Source organism: Puntigrus tetrazona, chromosome 24 (genome assembly GCF_018831695.1).
Source record: "Puntigrus tetrazona isolate hp1 chromosome 24, ASM1883169v1, whole genome shotgun sequence".
Taxonomy (NCBI): domain Eukaryota; kingdom Metazoa; phylum Chordata; class Actinopteri; order Cypriniformes; family Cyprinidae; genus Puntigrus; species Puntigrus tetrazona.
Genome location: NC_056722.1, coordinates 12,968,323 through 12,991,684, shown reverse-complemented (window position 1 = coordinate 12,991,684; position 23,362 = coordinate 12,968,323). Strand labels below are relative to the sequence as shown.

At 36.9% G+C, this 23,362-nt stretch overlaps 1 protein-coding gene across 2 annotated transcripts in view; it reads right to left on the bottom strand.

The window, feature by feature from the left end:
- The window catches only part of dok6 (docking protein 6), a 58,819-nt gene continuing 35,457 nt past the window's right edge, over window positions 1-23,362 (bottom strand). Inside the window, exons 4-8 of one of the 2 annotated variants that reach the window (XM_043225660.1) lie at window positions 18,635-18,754; window positions 16,005-16,194; window positions 15,595-15,733; window positions 13,302-13,410; window positions 1-2,275 (exon numbers count right to left, since the gene is read on the bottom strand). In XM_043225660.1, the coding sequence (XP_043081595.1) occupies window positions 2,127-2,275; window positions 13,302-13,410; window positions 15,595-15,733; window positions 16,005-16,194; window positions 18,635-18,754 (707 nt within the window). In that variant the 3' untranslated portion in view covers window positions 1-2,126. The remainder of the gene's footprint in view (window positions 2,276-13,301; window positions 13,411-15,594; window positions 15,734-16,004; window positions 16,195-18,634; window positions 18,755-23,362) is intronic. The other variant, XM_043225661.1, reaches the window with a different exon arrangement.

Sequence of the window (23,362 nt, the reverse complement as noted above, 5' to 3'; positions counted from 1 at the left end):
TAAAGTCCATTCAGTTTATTTTACTCAGTAAACATTGACATATCCACACAGGACAAAATTCTACTTAATGCCATAAAATAAAACATGGATTTTAAAAAAAAACATACAATTACAAAGAAGCACACGCAAACCGAAACCTGTGCAAACGCTTGAACACAACCAGAAAGACATTATTCAAGAAGTGATTCCTAAAAACCCAAAGGGAATTTCTACGTAACGTTCATAGCCGGCAACATCTCGGAATATTGTGGATTGAAACGCAGTGTTTGACCAAATATCCCTTCGAAGTCCCCCTTAGAAAAGGGAATTCTCTTTTGTGAAGACATTTCAGATGAAGGACGCCACACACTGCAATAAAACAGAGGTTCATTCACATTCAAGTGCTACTAAACGCTGACTAGAATGAATTGTGAGTAAATAATTACACGTGGAAACAGGAGGGGAGGGATTCTTCATGTGCTTCTCAAACCTTTAGCTTCAGGTCACGAGTTGGTGACGTTATTCTGTTTGAAACCGGTTTTCTAGCACAATCAGACAAAACAACAACAGTCATTTAAAGGTGTTTTATGGATGAATAAATCTGAATTGATTGTCGCACTGAATGCCGTTTCTGTGCACACTTCCATCATCCGCCGTTTATACAAGGCCATTTGAACCTTTGAAACCCATTCAGTAGAGTTATTGGAAAAGCAGAGAATACACATTACGTTCCGCTTTTAGACAAATGCGGTGACGACGAATAAACGTAATTCGGTTCTAAACATGTTGGATGGCTAGCAGGAATCTAATTTAATCAGCGTTCTAGCCAGAGTCTCGGTCTAGCAGAGTCTGAAGGCACTTCTTCTGCAGTGTGAGAAGATCCAGATGAACCGAACCTCTCGTCCAGTGTGTAGACGCAGAAATTAATTTAACACAAAATAAGGAGGGAACGATTCGATGGAATAGTTCATCCAAAAAAAAAAAATGTGTTTCCCAAAGCGACTATTTGCAAACGTGTTATAGTAAACGAATCGTTCAGGCTGTTTTTGTGAACTAGATCGACCGATTCATTGGCGAGCTAAACGATTTAACCGCTTTAACTTGGACCTGTTCGTCGCGCTCGCCTGTTCGTAAGATTCGTAATCAAGTATTGTGGACACTTATGATTCGATTTTAGTGCTTTTCTTTGGAAACGTGCATTCTTCAAAATATCTCCTGTTGTGTTCCACAGAAGAAAGCAAGCGGTACCAGTTCCGAAAGTGAACAGAATATGTATTTTTGGGTGAACTATCCCTTTAAAAGTATACATTTTTTCCCCGTTTCCCACACTGCACGCATCTACAGACATTATGGCTGCACATATGTGACCCCGGACCACAAAACCAGGTAGCACGGGGCATATTTGTAGCCAACAGCACATTGTATGGGCCACATTTACATAAATAATTCGGATATTAAGTAAAGATCATGTTTCGTGAAGATATTTTGTACACCATAAATGCATCAAAACTGTATTTTTAAGTACTTCATTTGGACGACTTGTAAGGTTTTATTGATTTTTTTGTTGTTGTTTTGTTTTGTTTTTACCACCCTCAGATTTCAGATTTGTATTTTTTCAGGCAAATGTCGTCCGTGCATCAATGGAAAGCTCATATATAGCTCATTTGTGGTCCAGGGTCACATATTGAAACCCAAAGCAAATGGGAAAAGTGCAAAACAAGCTCTAATTTAAAAGTGCAGGGTGCTAAAAGAAACAGATAGTCTAGCTAGATCTTGTCTGAGAGAATCTAAGCGGGTGTCACGACGACAGGCAAAAATGCGAGAAACTTGTGGAGTTAAGAGCTACAGCGCATTAATATTTACAGTAAATCTGAAAAATAACTGCAGAAAGTTCATTTGTCTTAAACCACACAAGGAAAATAAAGATTATGGTACAACTTTTTGGCATTTTTTTTTTCTTCGACGTACAAAAAGAGGCTCCTAGAGTCTTCAGTATACACACCGTTCTACAAATAATTATTAAGTCGTACATATACATACATATATAGAGAGAGTTCGTACTGTACATGTGTCTATTACGAGCTTCCTAAAGCTTTGGAATGTCCGCGAGTCGTGGCTTCCGTCGAGCCGTGACCGTGACCGTGCAGTCAACGGAGCGGCGAGCCGCCGCAGTCCCTGTCGCAGCCGCTGGAGGCCGCCGTCGCTTGCTCCCGGTTCCGCTCCTCCTCCGTCTGCTCGGAAAGAAAGCTCTGAAACGTCTGGGCCCGCGGAATGAGCGTCATAGTCAAGCTCGTACCTTGAAAGAGCCAAAGAGATCACAACGCGTGTTATCGACACGGCACCGACTCCAAAAGACATTCCAGTAAAGATAATAAGAAGCGGACGGCGAAACACGTCCCCGCGCATCGATTAACCCGCGCTTCTGAACGCTGCATCGATCGCCTTTGTGCATTAATATCACAGCGTTCCTCAAACGAGACGGGGGGGGGGTAAAAAAAAAAAAAAAAAAAAGATTTTGGCAACTCTCCACCTATCAGTGTTTGGCACGCTCGCGGGAGAGGAAGATGGCTTAACTCGATTTTCTAAAGGTGATTGTGTGATCAATTATGGATGAGGAGGAGTAGAATATCCAGGGTGAGACGAGGATACCTGCTCTCCAGCAAGCAGGCGAAGCACACGAAACTTGTTTCTTAACAATCCCGAGCCCATATATAGAGCACTGCCTCAAACAAACACAAGCTCACCGAGCGAATGACACAGGCCTTATTTAGGATCCAGCCGCGCGGCTTCTGAGAAACGTACAGGTATTGCATGGAAAACTAAAACGTGTTACAGGTGGGTGGGTTAGTTGGATGAACTGTTTCTTTTCTTTCTGAAAAAAAAAAAAAAAAAAAAACCCCAATGTATTTTTGGTGCATGCTGAATCCTGCGCCAGCACTCTGTCCCCAATTCGCATACTATCCGTCCTACATAATAATTAGTGCGTCCCAAATCATAGCGTTTTGAGAATAGTATGCCAAAGGTGCATATTATTTACAGTGTTTCTAAGCTTTCCGCTACACACTGCCTTGTAAACAGTCCGATTCCATCTATTAATGAAATGTAATTTTATATATTAGGAAATGAATGTTACATCGATATTGCTGTGAACAATTCGTCCGGGTTTAGGCCTGCGTTTTGTTTTAATTCTTTTTTTTAACTCATGATTTATCGAAACCTCACGAGCTTCCAGATCATAAATGCCTGCAAAGCCTGACAAATGAACAAAGTCAGCTACATTTATTTACTTATTAAAACGAAACCGTTTATTGCACCCCGTATCACATTTGATACACGAGGGTTTTGTGGTTTACGTAGAGCTCACGCTTTAGTAAAATATTTTTATTTCGATCAAAGGGCCTAAAATGAGCAATATGATGCTGATATTTAATATGGCTACAATATAATAATAAATGCAGATAACTTAAAACATCAACATCAACGTGACTTGAGCCCGAAGTGTCTGCGTCTTTAAATGGCGCGAGCTAGTGAAGATCAAATGTAGTTTAGTTCCGGCGCTCCTCATGCGAAAGGCCGATCTCCCTTGTGTTTTCCTGAAAATTCCAGGCAGGTGTGTTGGAGGAGGGTTGAATGTGGCAGAACTGAGCGCTCCAGCTCTGCTACATGATTCAGGCGGCACAGAAGGTGTCCTCTCATCCAGATGTCACACTTTTGATGTAAGCGGATTTGTGGGAGCCTGCATGAACCCGAGGGCGGTCGGAGCGCTACTTGTCCTGCATGCTTGGTAAACATGTTTGCCTCTGTGGCCAACAGACACCATCCACATGTGTGTTTCCATCACCTTAGGAAATTGCAGTCAGGGTACCGTGCCACAGATGATCTGAGCTGGCAGTGAGCTCTACAGGATGGAGGAAATGAAGCAACGGCCAGATAAACAGCACTTGGATGATAACGCGCGCGCACACACACACACACACACACACACACACACACACACACACACACACACACACACACACACACACACACACACAGTGTCACTCTCACAATATTTGCAATGTCTGGAGCCTACAAGCTGTATCACTTTCTTATAACAAAGGCAATACAGTGTACCTGTGCAACCAGGAAACTGTATCTTTATCAAATACTGAGAGTCAAACTATAATGAAAAACTAGACAACGTTGACTGTAGTCTACATTATTAATACAATCTTCATTTCAATAGACATATACAACATGACAGTAGTATCTGATTTGGCAAATTAATGTTTTATTATTTACAAGATTTTAAAAAAAATAGTTTTATATATATATATATATATATATATATATATATATATATATATATATATATATATATATATATATATATGATAGATAGATAGATAGATAGATAGAGAGTGAGATCTATTTCTTGTTTAAGTTTTACTACAATTACTACAACTACAATGAGAATAAATGAAAACAACTTCTTATAAATTATTAATATTCTAAAAAATACTATAATAGCACTGCAAAGCCAACTTGTTAAGGACACTGCCAATGCAACTTATTAAACAAACACTAGTAAAAAAAAAAAAGACAAAAATAAGTGGAAAATTAGTAATTGTGTAATATGTGTGTATTATTAAATAATATAAATGTTAAATTATTGAACAAAAAAAATATGTTTTGGTATCTGATCTTAAGTTTCTTAAGAGTTAAACTGTCAGAACAAACTCATCTTGAGAATGTCAGATAACTTTAATAGAAAGGTATGTAACGAAACATCCAGTAAAAAGACAATCTCCTCTAATCTTTTTATCATTAAAGGAATAACATGCACAGAAAATGCGTATTGATTTATTTTCAAATACCGGCATCGTGTTACATTTATTCTAACTAACAGCATCGACAGAAGCGCCGCTGTGTTTGACTCTCATATTCAGCCAGTTGACCAACACCATCGGTTCCCACCGCAGGGGCTCCAACTAACAACGACCAGAGAAGAAAACAAGTGACAACCTCTCCATTCTTCTTCATTAGTTCCTCCGAAATGACAGAAGCCAAACAAGCTTTTCGTACCTCACTTGAAAGCGAAAAAAAAAAAAAAAAAGTCATTATACTGCAGATCTGTTGCTCAAAGTTCTGGCCCGGTTTCAGTCGGGTAGGACAAAAAAAAAAAAAAAAAAAAAAGGAATTATCTGCCGGGATGGTAAACAAGCATATTTGTTGTGTGCAAGACAGCTCCTGCTGCGCCGGGGCTCTGGGTTACACCACAGCTGTCTCACACACACACACACACACACACACACGCTCGCACAAGAGGCTACGGTACACTGATGTAACCTGGTGGGACACAGACGATTTGTCATTGGCCTGACATTAAAGCAAGGCGGTCAAACCACTCTGACTTAACACGGCAGCTCTAGAAAAACTACGGTACGGTACTGTAAGAGTATCGCGCTTGTTTTAACCTGTTGTGTGTATTGTGTGCGCTTCGTTATTTTAATGCTTTGAAAAAGTCTAATCCCTCGCAAACATCAAAATACATTGTTCGGTCAGACTGACAGGGAAAAAAGAAGAAAAAAAAAACAGCAAGTGTTACTGCTGTATTTACAGTATGACATCTCTGCCGTTGCATCAGCCCAGTCTGGTTGTGGCTTAAATAGGCGCTAAGTTGCAACCAACACACCACTAACAATGTGTGCATTATGCTGTTAAACTTAGTTACAACATATAAACAACCTCACATGGGAATGAAATATTTAAGCGGTGGTAATGCTTGCTTACTGCTTGTGTTTTAAATGACAGACTTTTCTCAATAACTCATTAGGAGCCGTTACTGGCTCTACAGAATGACAACGTTACAAATTTAATACAATATGGTTCAATGCAATATGTACCCAGTGCACAGTTCCATAAATCAGTTATCATGGTTAGTACTTTTCATGCAAGTATAATGGCTACTACTAAGTACTTACTAGGTAATTACTCCCTATTATGACACCTTAAAATGAAGTGTTACCTAACCTGGCTGGATGACTATTTACTTTCATTGAATGCAAAAGAACAGCTTTGTCATTCTACAATAAATGCAGACTTTTCAGTAAATAATGGTTTATATTACGGGTTATGAAAGGGTCGTATTTCGGTTTTGGGAGTCCCGATATGCTAATATAGGTCAACATGAAACAGCTTAGGACTCGTTTTAGAAAATGTTTAATGATTCAGAGTAGACTCTTTCGAGAGACAGTAACTTTATACAGTACTTACAGAAAGCTAATTTTCAAAAATCCATAATAGGGGCACTTTAAAAAAATGTTTTGTTTACACGAAGCCCTCACTGATGCACATTTAAATGGCATGTCCATGTTGCTACTTGCTATTTGTGTGTCATTGATTTGTTTTTGTTTTTTTTAGCTAATGCTTTTGAGTGTTGGATTGGAAGAGCGTGTTAACTGAGAGGTCCATGTGGTCCGGAGACACACAGCATTAGGGAAATGATATGTCCATCTGCTGAGAGAGAGATGAGTTAATCTGCCTGGTGAGAGATAACTGGACACCACATGGGTTCGGTGCCTCGCTTTTTGTCTAGCTGTCAAAACCGTCCTCGGTCACATGTGAACAACCTGTGCTTTTACTCTTATTCTGACGTACGAGAGCACAAAAAGATTATTGCCTATAATGACACGATATTTGCGTCCCTAATCAGTGAAAAAAATGTTTTGAGGCAGCTCCAGCTGCTGATGTATCTGCCTCTGAAGCAGCCGGCCTTAAAACCTCTGTCTCATTCATCATTGTGGCATTCCCATTGTTGAGATGTTAGCCTGATATAGTGAATGTTCCCCCTCCTCATCAGCTTTCCCCAGAAATACAAATTCAGCAGAATGCTGCTTTTTTTTATTCAATGAATAAATTGAGTGCATCACCGTGTTGAAGGACGGTGTTTAGGTTGAAGAGTCAATGAGAGCGTGCTTTCCGTGAGAGGAAAATGGAAAATATTACAAAGATCTCTGCTGTGCACCGGCACACTCCTTAATGCTGAATAGAGGACTTGGCCACCTGCGTAAGACGGCATATACAGCATAAGATGCTTTTTTTAAAAAAATCAATCAGCAGGCATATGAACAACCCACCGCACTGCTGCGTACGATAATATACAGTTGATGAAATAAATAGAATAATTCACACTTAAAGGATATTACATGAATAAATCAGCGAGCAAAGATGAACTGGCGACAGCTGATCATTAACAAACTGTAGGTAATGTTCAGCATATTCGTTTAACTGCTCATTAGTTTGTGTACATTTGAATGGTTTTAATATAAATGTAAGTATTCAATAACACGTTATTATTTGAGGCATAAAGTAATAAAATATAAAATGCACATCATTGTTATTTCTTTTACAGAAATGAATACTTTTATTAAGCAAAGATGCATTAAACTTAGCATTTTAAGGGAGGCATTTACAAAAGAAACCATTTGATTGATAATAAGAAATATTTATTGAGCACCAGCAAAAAGATTGTGAAAATTCAGCTTTGAAATATACTATAAAAAAGAAAGCAAATTTATAAATTGTAATACTATTCCACAATATTCCTGTACAAAAACACTTTACTGATGGCAAAATTGTATATTTATAAATTATATAATATCTAAAAAGTAAAATCTTCATCTTTTAAAAGTGTAGTTCACTCCAAAATAACAAATATAATATCAACTGTGTTAAAGGAACATTTTCTTTGTAAAACTCCAACTCCTTCAACTGAATCCATTCACCTTTAGCTTAGCATAGATCATCAAATCCAATCAGACCAGTAGCATCGCATTCAAAAATGACCAAAGACTTTCAGTATTTTTCCTATTTAAAACGTGACTCACCTGTAGTTATATCATGTATTAAAACAGGACACAATGCTATTGGTCTAACTGGATTCAATGATCTATGCTAAGCTATGCTAAAAGACCTGGAGATCGGCTGAATAGATTCCAAACCGGTAAAACTCAACTTTAAACTGAGCCTATTTACAAAAAAACTATTTCACCCACGTCTCCTTTTAAACATAACATACTAATGATGTCTGATAATATTATAAATGATTATTATTAAGTGATGCATAATTCAGAATGTGTTTTCTTCTCATATTAATATGAAGCATCTACTCTTTAATAGCTTACGGGACGTTCGGCTGTTGTTCATTTCTTCAGCTAATATCCACATCTGGCAGGAAAGAACATGACTTCCTGTCCCTTTGTGAATGAGAAATAATGGCTGGAAAGTGTTATGCTGATGCTCGTTCAGTCACAGCTCAGGTGAAAGATAGAAAACAGGGGCCAAACTGGCAGCGTACATTTGGTCACAAGATAAATTTGTAGTCAGCAGGTATGGATTTGCTGACTCACATAATATGAGTCATGCTGTATGTTCTGGTAAAAATGGATCACCTCATTCCCCTCCAAGACATGTAGCACAATTAATAAATACTTCCTGTTACAAATAGCCTTGTGGTATATTACTTTTTTCAAGCATCTAAGAGAAGGTGAAATAATAATGTCACAATAATGTCTTTGAATTCAGCTACAGTACTTGCCTGTCACAGAACATGTCCAATTTTGGATGAGCAGACCAAATTATTAAATAATAAATAATGAAATGTTGAAATATAGAAAAATTAATTTTTAATATATAACAAATATTTTTACTTTACAAATAAAATATTTAAGTATTTAAATGTATAAATGTTGGTTTATTCGTTTAGTTATTTATATACTTATATAAATAAATTAATGCATTAATAAATAAAGTAAATGTATATTTCCTCCTCGTTTTATTTTCAGGGTTACGGTTGTCGACATGTCACTCTTGTGGGCGTTTTCTCTTTTCAAACTTGATTTCTTTGCATTCTTTCTATTTTTTTTTCATATTTTTTGCATCACAAGCTATGGCTGAGCATGGTAAAAGATCGGTTGTTGTGTCTTTGACACGTTTTTCTATTTATTTTATTAGGAATCTAAAGGCGGTCGCACACCGTATACTCATGGAAAACGACCTGTTTCTATGGCGCTCTTCGTCCGCTCTGTGATCGTCTCTCGGCATGTGCTGAATTCTCAATAGAATTGACCGTTCGCAAACTACGCACTGTTGCCACGACCGACAAACTATGCAGCTCTCACACTACACACGTTCTCACACAGTGAAAAATACATTGCGACGAGAGAAAACTGACAGCACACCGACAGAGAAGATTACTTCTGATATGAAACAAGGTCTAGGGACTCTCAGCCTTTACACCGTGTTATTTTTAAAGAAATTCAAATAATAAATATCATTTTGTAGCTCTTTAATGTGCCGTGACAGATCGCTTCAAGCATGTGAACTGATCACATTTATTTAAAACGCGAAATGAACATGGATAAACGGCAGAAAGGGCTTTTTTTCCCCCATCGCAGAATACTTTTTACACATTTTTCAAGTTTAAGTTCACCAAAATGAATCTACTCCGTGGTTAACAGCTGTGGCTACTAGACATATGCATATTTCTATTTACATATTTTCCAAGCAAAGAATATAGAGTAAACCTATGAAAAAGGTTTTTAAAAGCACATAGAGCCGTAGTATCATCACTTTAGAGTGTCGCAGTGGCCGTCTTTTTGCAGAAAAGGACCTGTCATAGTTTAATAAGTGAGAAGATGACATGAAGCGGGGAGAGCGGCATTGAAAACAAGATGAGTGCATCTGCATAAACAGCTTCCGATGGGGCGAAGTTCGACTGGAAAACATCATGACATCATGTTGATTCGGTGAACAAAGAGACATCCTGTGACCGATTCAAAGTTCAAAAACTTAGATCAGTAATAATTCAGAATTATGGCAAAAAAATGTTTCAAAGACAAAACAACTGATCTTGTACCAAGCTCTGCCATAGATTGTGATGCGAAAAACAGGAAAAAGGCACTTAAACTACAAAGAAGGCCAAAGAGAACAAAAAAAAAGTACATAATATAAACTCACAATATTTACTTTTTTTGAGAATTGTGACAAGTTTAAATAAAAAGGGTTTAAAAAAAAAAAAAGCAATTACCTTTATTATCTGATTAAGGTGTTTTTATTTTCAAGGGTTTTTTCTGCTGTGTGATTTAACACACTGCAATACTGTGAAGCTTTTAATTACACCACTACAGAAAGCTACCCTTGTGCCATAATTATATATATATCATAATTACTGTAACAGTGAACTTTGTATGACACATTCACTGACACACACACACACACACACACACACAAACACACACAGGTTAATTCAGTTCTACACTTTCTCCAGGGGCCACCTGCATAAACTTTGCCTCTGTTAAGAATGTTTGACCAACTAGTATTTACCAACAGGTAACGATACATATTTTTTGGATTCAAATTAGACCAATCTACGTTTCCATGTAACCGACTTAAAAATGCTATGAGCAAAAAAAGAGATCGACTAACTTATATGACCTGTCTAATCATTTCATGCCACTGTATGAACCCCTTCGCTAAGCGCATGGTTTTCTGGGTTCGTGCTGAGCCAGTTCAGTCCATATACTCACTCAAAAAAATGCCCATCTTCGCATACCTCACCATCTCTGTAATCTGAAATCAATACACAACAGACTCAATCTGTGCGCCTCCCTGCCAGACAGCACGTTCCCAGCAGCTCCAACCTTGCAGCGATGGTGTAAAGAGGCTTTTCTGGAAGATTCAGACAAGGAGGAAGGAGAGAGTTTTCTTATTTTATATACACGCTCGCACGCTGCCGTTTCGGGTCCTGGGAACGCTCTGGAGTGGTTTGATAAGCCTGATTGGTCCCATGTGTGTCCTTTTGACCAGCTGCACCTTGCTTTTCTACTGATTGGGACTCTTCTGTTCCCTGTCAAAGATTGTACTGTGTCTGTGTGTGTGTGTTTCCTTCAGCAAAAACATGAGTAGGCGTACTTTTGCAGGGAAGTGTTATTTTTGTTACTCTTACAGCTGTGTATTCGTTAACTAGTGCTACTCATTCCTGTGCTGATAATAGTCATATTAGCCACGGATAGATCTTTAAAGGTTTGCAATTAAAAGGGTAAGGCCGCACCAGACAATCAAGTTCGAATGTAAAAAAGCCAGTTAAGTGCTATTTTATGACCTCGTATTAGTTAGATTCAACTGAACATGTGTACCTAGACGATGTGCACAGTTTGTTGCATAACACTTAAATCGGATCTATTTAAGTTAATACGTTAATAAAATCTAAAATATGTAAATATAAAATCAATGTCAAACGTCTAGATGATGGAAAGAGAAAATTCATGCACATGTTATTTGTCAGCTTCCCAATTTTAGACTTTTGAAAATAGAGGCTCTTGCTTAAAACCTTTTCCTCCGCTTTCATTAGTTTGGCTCATTTACTTTGGCCTTTAGGTTTGTAATCATCTTGCGGTGAGTGGCTGTCTGGTAACGGCAGGTTACGTGTGAGCAGAATGGGCTTAATGTAAATGAACTTTCAGAGCAGGAAAATGTGACTTTACTGATGCATAGTGGACTAAAACTGTTTTTCCCCAGTCAAATAAATTTTTTACCCATTTAAATTGGCCATCATTTATCTGAGAAATGTTCACCATTTTTTAGTTGAAATAGAAAATAATATTTTGTACTTTTCTTCACAGACATTAGCTCTATGAATGTATGCGTGTATGCAAAAAGTGCTCCGGGAGGTTAATAAACGGCTTCTGAAGTGAATCAATGGTTTGTGTAAAAGTAATATCCATATTTAAAACTTTATAAGCTGTAATCCCTAGCTTCCGTTAGACGTGTTCACGAGGGAGCGGTGTTCCAGCGGATGACCTAGGACTAGAGATGTAACGCTATGAAAATTTCTCGTAAAAATAGTGACCAAAATGATCACCGTTATCAGTATCATCATGCTATTCTGAAAATGTGCTGGAAATGTTCAAAAAGTACTGGAATTTAAATAGTTTCATTATTTTTTAAATCAATAAATAAAATGACTAACGGTAACATTACCAATGATGTCTAGTTTTTTTTATATGGCAACCTGACTGGCATCATTTTATCTAATAACATGTACGAAATGTTAAAATAATCTAAATGTGATCCCACTTTATATCGATCAGTGGGTATATAGATATATAGATCATCAAGTCCAATTATATTCATCTCACAAAAGTCGATAACGCTTTATTTTAAGGTGTCATAATACAGAGTTAGGTACTTAGTAGTAGTTATTGTACTTACATGAAACAAAATGTAGTATAGGAACTACCAGAGATGTACGCTGATTGGCCAAACGCATACAAAACACCGGCTACCATACATTGTTAAAAAGCCATGTAAAAATATATTTACGTCATGAACATAGAAACCAGTGATAATAGCATTTAGCTATCAGTTGTCTGCAGACCTGTTTTTTTCATCTTATAACGATGTAAAATGCCATAGGAGATTTATTCAGCTTTTCGTACTCAAATTCGCATCTACACTGTAGTGTGCATTCATATTCCATCTCCATTATCGCAAAACCCAACACACAACAAAACCAGTCCTCCATTCACAGGTTATTGACGTTTGTGGTTCTCTAGGGACCACCACGCTAACTATTTCCTAGAACTGTGTGTTGAGAAAGCCCCTACCAGTCTGAAAGCTCCCGGTTCCCATTTACTGTAAGGAAAAAGAGCAGCTTAAACACTCTGCTAAACGTCTCTTATTTTTTTCCACAGACGAAAGAAAGTCAACCAGGTTTGGATCAATATGAGTGTAAGTAAATGATATGTTCTGTAATCATTTTGTATTTATGAATGCATTTGTTGGAGAAACATCAAAACGGTTTTAATAAGCATAAATACAGTGAGGTTCTGCAGACACAATTGTTTCAATTAGATGAATACAAACTCATCAGCTACTTTATGCAAATCCTCTCCCTATGCGGAGCGCAGCTTTACTGGTATTTCAAGATCACTATGGAAACCTTCCATGCTTAATTTACGTTCACTTTAATTCACATCCACCAGCTTAACTAATGCAGTACTGTCATACAAAACACTTTTCTCTCAAGGACTTCAGAAAGGCCAGCAGGATGTAAAAAAAAAAGAAGAAGCATGGTTTATGCACGAATGTGTTGCTATATTAATGCTTTACTCAATCCCTGCATTGATTTATTTTACCCAAGCGAAAGGGCCAGTGTTGCTCACCGATTTATAAATGTACCCGGTGGAGCTTCAGATGAAATCGTCACCCTCATAAGTACGACAGACATATAAAGATGGTGTTTTCACTGAGCTGTGGAGTGGGAAGGAGCTCTGTCTTACCTTGGTAATTGCAGATGTCTCCCACGCTGTTCTGACGCGTGATGTGGTGCCAGTAAGCGCTTCGCGGGAGAGATATCGACTTTGTTAATGTGCTCTCGTTTGAAAGAGTCTGTGAGGCAGAGCAGAAAATCATTGGGTTACATTGGTTATATTTCCAGTCAAATCACTCGGAAAGGGCTTACGCTGAGAACATTTCAAAGACAGAGAGTCTCCGGTAAACAGCAGCCCTCCATTAGGCTGTTTTGATCACTACAGATGACAGGTGGAGGGTGATGTCATTACAGCCTTTTAAAAAGAGCATTTATCGCAGCATTTTAAGAGAATTTCGTCTATCCGAACCAATAAAGACTCTTAGAGGGACTCTTGATCAACATTTCAGAGCGAGCAGCATTTTTGGCAGGGGTCCTGGATGGTGAGATCTGAGCGGAGGGCCATATGGTCAAGTCTCATCAGCCTCCACTGAAGGCCTTAGAGATGATTCACTGCCAGCGAGGCAGTGGCGCAGTTTAAATAGCGCAGGAAAGACCATCCGCATCAGGCGACTGAGCGATTCATCAGCCTCGCTGGCTTCAGGGCGGTTCGGAGACATAACCAAAATGCGCTTTCAATGACACGTTGATAACCAAAAAGGCAGGATAACATTTTAAGGCATTAGTGTTCAGAAGCTTTGAACACTGAAAAACTCCCGAGGCTGTTATTTCTGTCGTTATCTTGCAACTAAGACGCGTCTCAAATCCATTTACATTTACATTTTATTCAAAGCGACTTCAATTGCATTGGAGGTATGTGTTTTATCGGTACGCGCATTCTTGGGATTCAAACTCTTGACCTTGATGCTGCTAACATCACGCTCTACCAGTTGAGCTATAGGAACACATAAGTGCAGCATTTCTGAAGGTACTCGACCAACAGTGCAGTTCAGGATTAGTTGACAGCAGCTGCTTTTGAAAGATGCCAGTGTTCTGTGACCTGGATTTATGAAACATCACATACTGTGCACGGTGCAAGCAAGGATGCGGGAAAAACATACTTAGAAACTGGCAGAATCTTCATAGGGAAGCTGCAGCCCAGATATTTAATTACTGTACATTGTACAGTGATAATCGGTTGGTTTTTAGGTTATCTGATCTAAGGTAACAATTACTGCCGTCGAAAGAGAATACCTCATCGCTTTATAACGTTATGGTTGCGTCGCTGATGGCCGATATCTTGCATACTTTTCTGGACCTTGACAGCAGTCATTACTTGGCAGTCAATGGGACAGTCACAAGTTTAGAACGACATGGATGTAAGATATTAATGACAAATGTTTAATTTTGGGGTCGAATAACCCTTTAACGCAGGGGCAGCGTTACGGTTTAAGAATTCAAATTTATTGAATTAATTTCTGTACATTTTCTACTTGCTGAAGGGCACAGGCAGCTATGGCATTTATTACATATAAAAGCTAGAATTAGAATCTAGAACTTGCTGTATTCAGTATCACATCCCATTCAACACTATGGAGTCTGTAAACTTTAAGTTCTGTAAACTTCCCCAGGGCATTTATTTGATCAAAAACAGTAATATTGTAAAATTTTATTGTAAAACTGTTTTCTATTTGAATCAATTGTGATTTATTCCTGTGATTCAAACACAGTCACGTCACATGATCCTATATTAATAATTATAGAATTATTGGTGCTCAAGAAAAAAATGTCTTATTGTCAATGTTGAAAACAATTGTGATTATTTGGATTTTGGGGAAAACATTAATAAAATAATCTATAGCATTTATTAAAAAACAGAAATGTAATGTAAAAGGCTTAAAAAAAGAAATGTAATGTAAAATGCTTAAAAAGAAAAAAATAAATATTACTGAGCCCTAAATTTTACGTAGTAGTCTATTTAGAGATTTAAGCCTTGCATGTCATTTTTTTATTTAAAGGTTTATTTAAAGGTGATTAAAATTAATAGTTTAAGGAAAGAAGTGAATTACATTTATCAAAAACCCTACATAAATTAAGATCACCTTACAAAAGAAATTTTTTTCTTTCTTTAAATTCACTAAAATAGAATGTAATGTCATTCATTGTATAAAATTATATAGATGAATAAAATAAATGAAATTGAATGAAAGTGTTTTTCCAAGCATTCCGGGATCCTCCCCGTCTTTTGAAGACTGCAATGGCGACTCTACTAACATTACAGAATAATACTGTACATACAGTACCATGCTGTAAAATACTAAATAAGATATGCCTTTCTCTCCAGTGTAGCTTCTAGAATTATGAGACTTGTGCTTTCACTATACCTGTGAGCTCTTCTCCATCTCCATCATCATGCGTTCATGTTGCTCAGCGATGGACAGCGTGGCAGAGTGAACTCTCTGATAGATCATCTCACCTTCCCTGGTCTGGAACGTGAACAAGCCCTCCCCTGTATCACACATCCTGTAAGAGCACAACACACACACACACATCCGTTAAGCAATTATAGCTTCTATTAGTTTTCAGTACACTCATGTTCTTGTGGTAATAGGCTGAACAGTAAGCGTAGACTTTAAGGGCAGCCTGGAAGGGAAATCGTATGTTAAATGTTGAGCACCTTCATGAATCAGCGAATCGATATCCAGAGCAGCAGAATCAGGACTATTGGATTTAGGATGAAAACATCTTGTCAGATAAAAGCACACCCAACTAGAATCGAATGTCGTTCACGCACCTTCCAGACTCAAACGTGAACCAGGTCGAGTCTCTGCCGTATCTCCTCAGGGAGTTGAGCGGCCACATGACCAGCTTTACTCTGGCGTTATGGATGTCCCAAAGGTAGATGTTCTCGTGGGTGATCTGCATTGTGCACTCTCCGTAGATGTCCAGGTTTGGGGTCGGCATCAAGTAAACATTAAATCTTTCTGGAATAAAATAATAGAGAAATACGTGTAAAAGTCATAAGTGCTATAGTTAAATAAAACTATCATCAAAAAAATCCTCAATTGGAGAAAAAAAAATTCTAATAATAAATTTCATTTAGCTAAATTAAATAACTGGACTAAAATCTAATAAAATGTATAAAAAAATACAAAAAGGATATAAACACAATAGTTAATTGACATGACGCCAAAAAAAGTTAAACATTTAAAAGGTAAATGAAAAATATAAAAACAAAAACCTAATTTAAAATATTAATAAAACTGTAACTGTTTGGGAATGCAGATTGCAGATTTGTGCAGTTTGGGGTTTGTTGACATTTTAAAATGAATATATATATATATATATATATATATATAACTATATATATTATATACTATATATTATATATTATATATATATACTATATATAGTTTATTAAATATTTATTGAAATTCTGTTCCTAATAATATATTTCACATCTGTACATTTGACATCTTTTTTTTCTTTCTTTTTCCATCAGTAAATTGATTGTTACAGAATGAAATGTTACAAAAAACTGATAACAGGGTAAATAGTCTCTTTAACAGATATGAAAAGGTTGCAGACTGCTGGTTAATCGACATTTCTTTTAATAATAAATACATCTGCTTCAAACAGCTTTCATTTGGGCGGTCGAAAGATTCTGCTCTGCCTAAAGATGACAGAGAATTAAAGGGTAAGGCTGGAAAGCTCAAGCACATCTCAACAGAGCCATCGAACATGATTATTATTTTTCCGACCGACTATTTTCTCTTCTTGCAGATGCGGCTCTTGCAGTGCACAAAGGTCAACAGATTGTTGCCATAGAGCCACAGTCGAGCCAACCACGACTGGAGTAACCACACAATCACAATTAGCTCCAAAAAGACAAGGGTGCACTTCATAATCCAAATTAATAGTGCCTAATTATACCTAATGCTTCAAAATAAGCTATGTGTCTCTCCGGAGGAAGAGGCAATGTAATGTGGGGGCTATTTTAGGGATTGCGAAAATTAACTCTGATTTAATTATCGCAGCCCGCCGTTAGAGGGGTCTAATTGAAGCACAAATGGCAAACTCTCTGCTCGTTATTCCTCAGCTGTCGAACAGCGGAGAAACCATCATTTGCTGACCTCCAGCTGATATAATCATATACACATCGCGTTCTCGTTATGAAAACAAATCAATATTTGCCTGTCATTCGATAGAAAAAAAATTTGATGATCACTCTATACGGTGTCTGCCGCAGCTTAACGCTTGAATGCTTCGGCAGCACTTGGAGATGAACCGGTATTGATTTTTTGAATTATGTTTAAAAAAAAAAATTAAAAACAAACACTCACATAAACACAGACACAGTTTGGGCCATCTTAAACCGAAACTGATCCGGGAGGAGATGCAGTTGCCTTAAAGCAAGCAGAATTGCGGGTTGAGATTGTTTTTGGTCACAGAAAATAATTTGATACTATAACAACAAACCAAAAAAAAAAATGTTTGCAGTTACAACATGCAAACAATGCGACAATAATATATTATATACATTACTAAAACTATATTTAATTATGCCTCAAGATGGTTTTAGTAGTCTTTATTTAATATAAATAATTATTAAATATTTGATATTATATAGCATTAATATTTCACATAAAATGTAAAAAAAAAATGTGTATATTTAATGAATAATGACATTTTCCTTATTTTAACAACTTTGTAAATGTACATACACTAAATATTATACATATAATGAAAAAGCGACATTGTATGTATATTTAAAAATAAATTCTTTTTTTTTTTTAGATTTTTTTTTATTTTTATTGTTGAGCAAATGCTCATATTTGCTGTATTTTGATGCAATTTCTCCTGTCACTTGGTAGAAACTACCCAAAGAAGGCAGACACCAACACTAAATGCAAACGAATATTATTAACACTAATAATGCTATTTTTTCCCCCCGTTATTGTACAGCGAACAATTCTGGTACTGTTTTGGGTTACGGCCTGATGTGAAGAGTCCCGAAGTGACACCCTGCGCTTTATTATAACCGTTTGGCCACACATTGCCTCATTCATTCCAGAAAGAAACGGATTACATTTCGCTAAAGATTCTCGCTCATTCTCTTAAGCGTTTTCTCGCAGTGGGGCCACACGCATTCATCCTGCTTTTCTTCTGCGCCATAATCTCATCCATCTCTATGACAAGCTTCATTATGGGCCGATGCTCTGATGCACGGCGGTGCCCATTAGCGCTTAGTAAAGAACCTTGGCCCGAGCAGATCATTTATAAACATGAGAACAGACCTGGAGGGACTGTGTTTAACAAACACATTTGGACCCTGTAATAGAATCATTTAGGGAGTACAGGAGGAAAAAAAAATAAATAAATAAAAAAATCACGCAAAAAGCCGGACTCTAATTGGATACTGACCGTTCTGTTCCCTCTGCACCCCTGCTGCTAACAAGTCCGGTTCTCCCAGGCTGATGTCATTAAGTCTGCTGCCCAGACACTCCAAACACAATAACTTCCACCACTCCTCGGCCTCCAGCTCTGTGGACACACACATCCATAGCGGCATTTTTATATGCAAACATACAGGAGCAGCTGCCGAAGAGACGGCGGCGAAACACATTTACAGATTTAGCGATTTGATTCAACGAGGAGCTCAGATTTGCTGAAAATATATGTTGAACGCTTAAAACTAAGCAGCCAGCAGTCAGACACAAAGGGGCGTCATTGATGGACAGACAGACATGTAGAAGTGACAGACGGACAGGCAGATGGACAGTCAAGTTCATAGATGTAGACGTCACGTCTAAAAATACTCGCCGAGTGCCAAATGCGAGTAAAACCTGGCTGTCAACTAAAGAAAACAGAATTACTGGCCATTAGGAAGTGCAACGATGGAGGAAAGAAAGCCATCCAGGTTCGCAAGAGCATGAGGGGACATGGTGAAAGTAGTTTTATTTTTATGTGAACTTTACTATTTATTACACTCGCACTACATAGGGGACGATGGGGGACGATGCCCTGCTTAAGAACAATGTGCATTTATTTTTAAATAGTAACCTATTTAGATATTAGCTGTGCAGGGTGACGATGCATCAGACTATATATGTTGTTATGGGAAATAAATAGAAACATTTGCTGAATCAGGTCACTAAATCAAAATGTTAAATTATTCTAAGCAGCAACTGGGGCAAGAAGCCCCCTTGGCTGAACCTTTACAGAATGTATAAGTGTATTTGGATATTAATTTGAATAACATCGAAAAGTCATTTTGTCATCTAATTTTATATTTGTCATCTAATTTTATATTTTCTTCTCATAATAAATATAATTTTAATTATAATTAAATTACTAATTACTAATAATAATAATTAGTCCACAAATGTACATAAAAAAAAAAACACGTGTCCACAAACCCCTCATTAACAATTCAGAAGAAAGCAATGTCATAAATCATTATTTGGTTTGTTCGTTTTTTTTGTTTTGTTTTTTTGTTGCAATTTGTTTGGTGGTTTTTGTTTTTGTGTTTCGTTTCTTTTTTTCGTTTTGTTTTCAGAAACACAAAATTAGATCAATTAACCTCAAAACTATTCTAACTAAATCTTACAAATGTAAATAAATGAAATGATATTCAATATCATATCATATATTCATATTCATAAATGTGTAAACCACATAAATCACAACTGCCAACATACACACACACACATTTCAAATATTTCACATTACACACACGCACGCACACACACACACACACACACACACATATATATATATCAAAGACAGTTAAGTGGATTCTGATTGGTCAGCGGCTATGACTGCTTCACCCAACAGTTCTGTGCATCACTGAGCAACACCCTTAGCGACCATCATTAGCAACATAAACAACCAATAATACAGCATATTATTGTACATGTGCATTATGCATTTCAGCTAAATTAAATTCTGTTATTCGCCTCCTGCCTAACAATGCCCTTCAGCCTTGATTTATTCACAACACAGCACAGCCTTTTGTACCTTATTGCTTAGGTATAGTATATCAGCTGATTTGATATTTTACGCACAGTTTAATAGGCAGTGATTATAAGTATTTAAGGTGGCACACTTGCTCATCATTGGCAGGTGTAGCAATAGTTATTCTGGCCCCTGCGTGCACAAAATAGAAAAACACAAATAGCATTCTGTAGGCATTCTGTTTAGCCGTTTTTATTATTATTATTATTTTGGCACTCCATTCTTACTCCATTCTTCAAAAGCTCCGGGCCAATCTACAGGAGACTCATTCTAACGGGTGAACCTCACAAAATCAACATCCACTCTGAAACGCCTAATGCAGTTTAGCACAATGACACAAAGGAAAGGCAGCACAAATTAAGACTAGGCCAACTACAAAATGAGCTCGGTCTACACCGCTTCTACTCGTGACGTGCGTTTGAAAGCCCAGCATTACGAGATTAAATTTGTCTAATTACATGCCAAGTAGTTGTTAGCGGATTCGTGACCTCGTCAAGTTTGCGTTTGAATAACAATGGCTGTCCGCTCGATATTGCCCTAAGTATATTTCAGCTTTAGTAATTGAAGCTTAAAATGAATACTGTATGGCTGTTGACGTTTTCATTTTGCCTGCTTGAGTTATGCGAGCAGGCACCATTCAAAATATTCATTTCAACGTGCCAAATTAATTTTTTTTTAAACAGTACAATAGACACTTATCAAATAATTCCGCTCATAATATTGGATAAATCATGCACACGGATCCAAAAGCTGGGGGGAAAAAACGACATAATGCCTTCTTTTCTTTTTATCGAATTCTTTTTATCAAACGTATTACGCTCAAATAATTGTGCGCATATCTCCATTATTCTAAACAAGGTTTTTGCTGGATTTTTTTCTTTTCTTTTCTTTTTTTGTGCGTGGCCTCTCTCCTGAGACGGTGACCTTTAAGTGTGTCTAAATTCACACACACTTTTGGGCTCACTGAGTGGAAAATTGGATAAACAAATACTTCATCAGCGTGGCAAACTCTCAACTGCTCAGGCAGCTATGTGCACAAACACAAAGATGCCGGTGGAATCACAGCACTTTACAGCACAGCATCTTCACATGGTTAATGGTTCGCTCAGAGCACAGGAAATGAGAGGAACTACATGATAAATAGTTAGGAGCAAGAAAATAGGTCAGGAAAGATGGAATAGATTAGGGTTGCAACAACAAATCGGTAATGGAAATAATCGACAGTGAATTTCATTATTGATTAGTAGAGTCTGTGGGCCCTGCTTGGAGGAGCGCGTCAGGGACGCCACTTTAAAAAATTGTGAAAAATACATTTATATTTAAGGGGGAAAAAACTAATTTAATTACAGTTTACTGCTTTATTCTTCAAAGGCAAGCATTTTCATTTGGCAAGCAAAGCTTTCTAAAAGCAAGCAAGCTCGAATATTTAATAGAGCTTTTATTTGGATCAAAGCAATATTCATTTAAACAACAAATTTAGGCATTAAATGAACACTTACATTTATGCATTTGCCAGACGTTTTATTCAAAAATGTTTTATATTTGCAAGGAATAGTTTTTATTTTGTGTGTGTGTTTGTAGTTTGTGCATTGCCTGGAAATCAAATTTATCACCTCGGCATAGCGAATGCACCGCTCTGATACATTTTTATATTAATAAAATCTACCATTTAAAAGTTTGGGTCAGTAAGTTTTTTTTTTTTTATGTTTTTGTAATAAGTCTTTAATGCTCACCAAGGCAGCATTTAAAATTACATTAAAATACACAATACAATAAAAACAGTGTCAAATATTATCACAATTTAAAATGGCATGAATGCGAAAATATAATTCATTTTCATAAGAATGAAAGCGGAATTTTCAGCTATTACCCAAAAAACATTTATTTTTATTATTATTATTATTATCAATTTTGAAAACTGCTGGGCTGCATTTTTGGGGGAAACGAACAGCATTTATTGGAAATTTTATAGAAAAAGTGTAACAATGTAAACTTTTAATATATTTTTAATATATTTATAATATATAAGTCACTTTTAATAAGTGTATCCTTGCTGAATAAAATAATTTATTAATTTAAAACAAATTGTACAGCAACATTTTGATCTGAATTTTTTTTTTTTTTAGAGCTGTTAAGTTTTGGTCCAAAATGTAAAGTAATATTATTGCATAACAATTATTAAACTGCATTTTCAAATAGTAGAACTATTCAAAACTATTAGAAAAAAAACATTATAACAGTAAAAACGCTACATGTTAAATGGTTAATGGTAAGTTCCCTGACAATATACAGTGAAAAACTGTATTTGATATTACATGTAATTTTACGGTAGTATACCATTTTTAGCGCATAACTGTGAATTTACATTCAAAAAAAGACTTTTTTAGTAATAACTATTTTCTTCTTAGTTTCTTATTATCAGTTTTGGTTTGTATGTTACATATAGGACCCTATTATAAACCCAGAGCAACGCTGGGTAAGGAGCAGCGCAAGTGTGTTTGCTAGTTTCAGTAATTGTGTGCAAATTCCGTCATGTAAATAGCACGGGAATGAGGAATGAGACTCTGATTGGTTTATTGCACGTTACGGCCAAAAAAATCGGAAAATCGGAACAACCCATTCACACAATGGATTTGTGAAAGTGGATTTGGACATGCCCTGAGTGCACCTTTGCCGTGTGCCTTAGATTTCACGTTTAGATCATTAAAATAGGGCCCATAATGTTAAATGGTGTCACCATGATGGTGTTTGAGTGAATGACACTGGGCACCTTCTATATGTGTTAATCACCTCTACAGGTGCTTGTAATAGACTTTATTTCCAGATTTCAGTACTTCAACAGGTTGGTGTATCAGTTAATGTAAATTAAAAGTTAAAACCATAAAGCCCTAAACTGTAGCATATTTTTAACAGTAAAATTCCATCAACCACAGCTGACGTTTTTTTTTTTTTTTTACTGTAAATCTGATTTATATTTTACAGGGCTGAACAAATTCTAAAATCGTAGAGAAATCATTCATAAGTCGCAGCCTTCGTACACACAATCGTTGTAATGGTGAGGGAGAAAGCACGAGAGAAGAAAAGGGTCGTGGCAGCACAGGCGTAACCGACAGACTCAGAGGGAGGTGAGGAAGT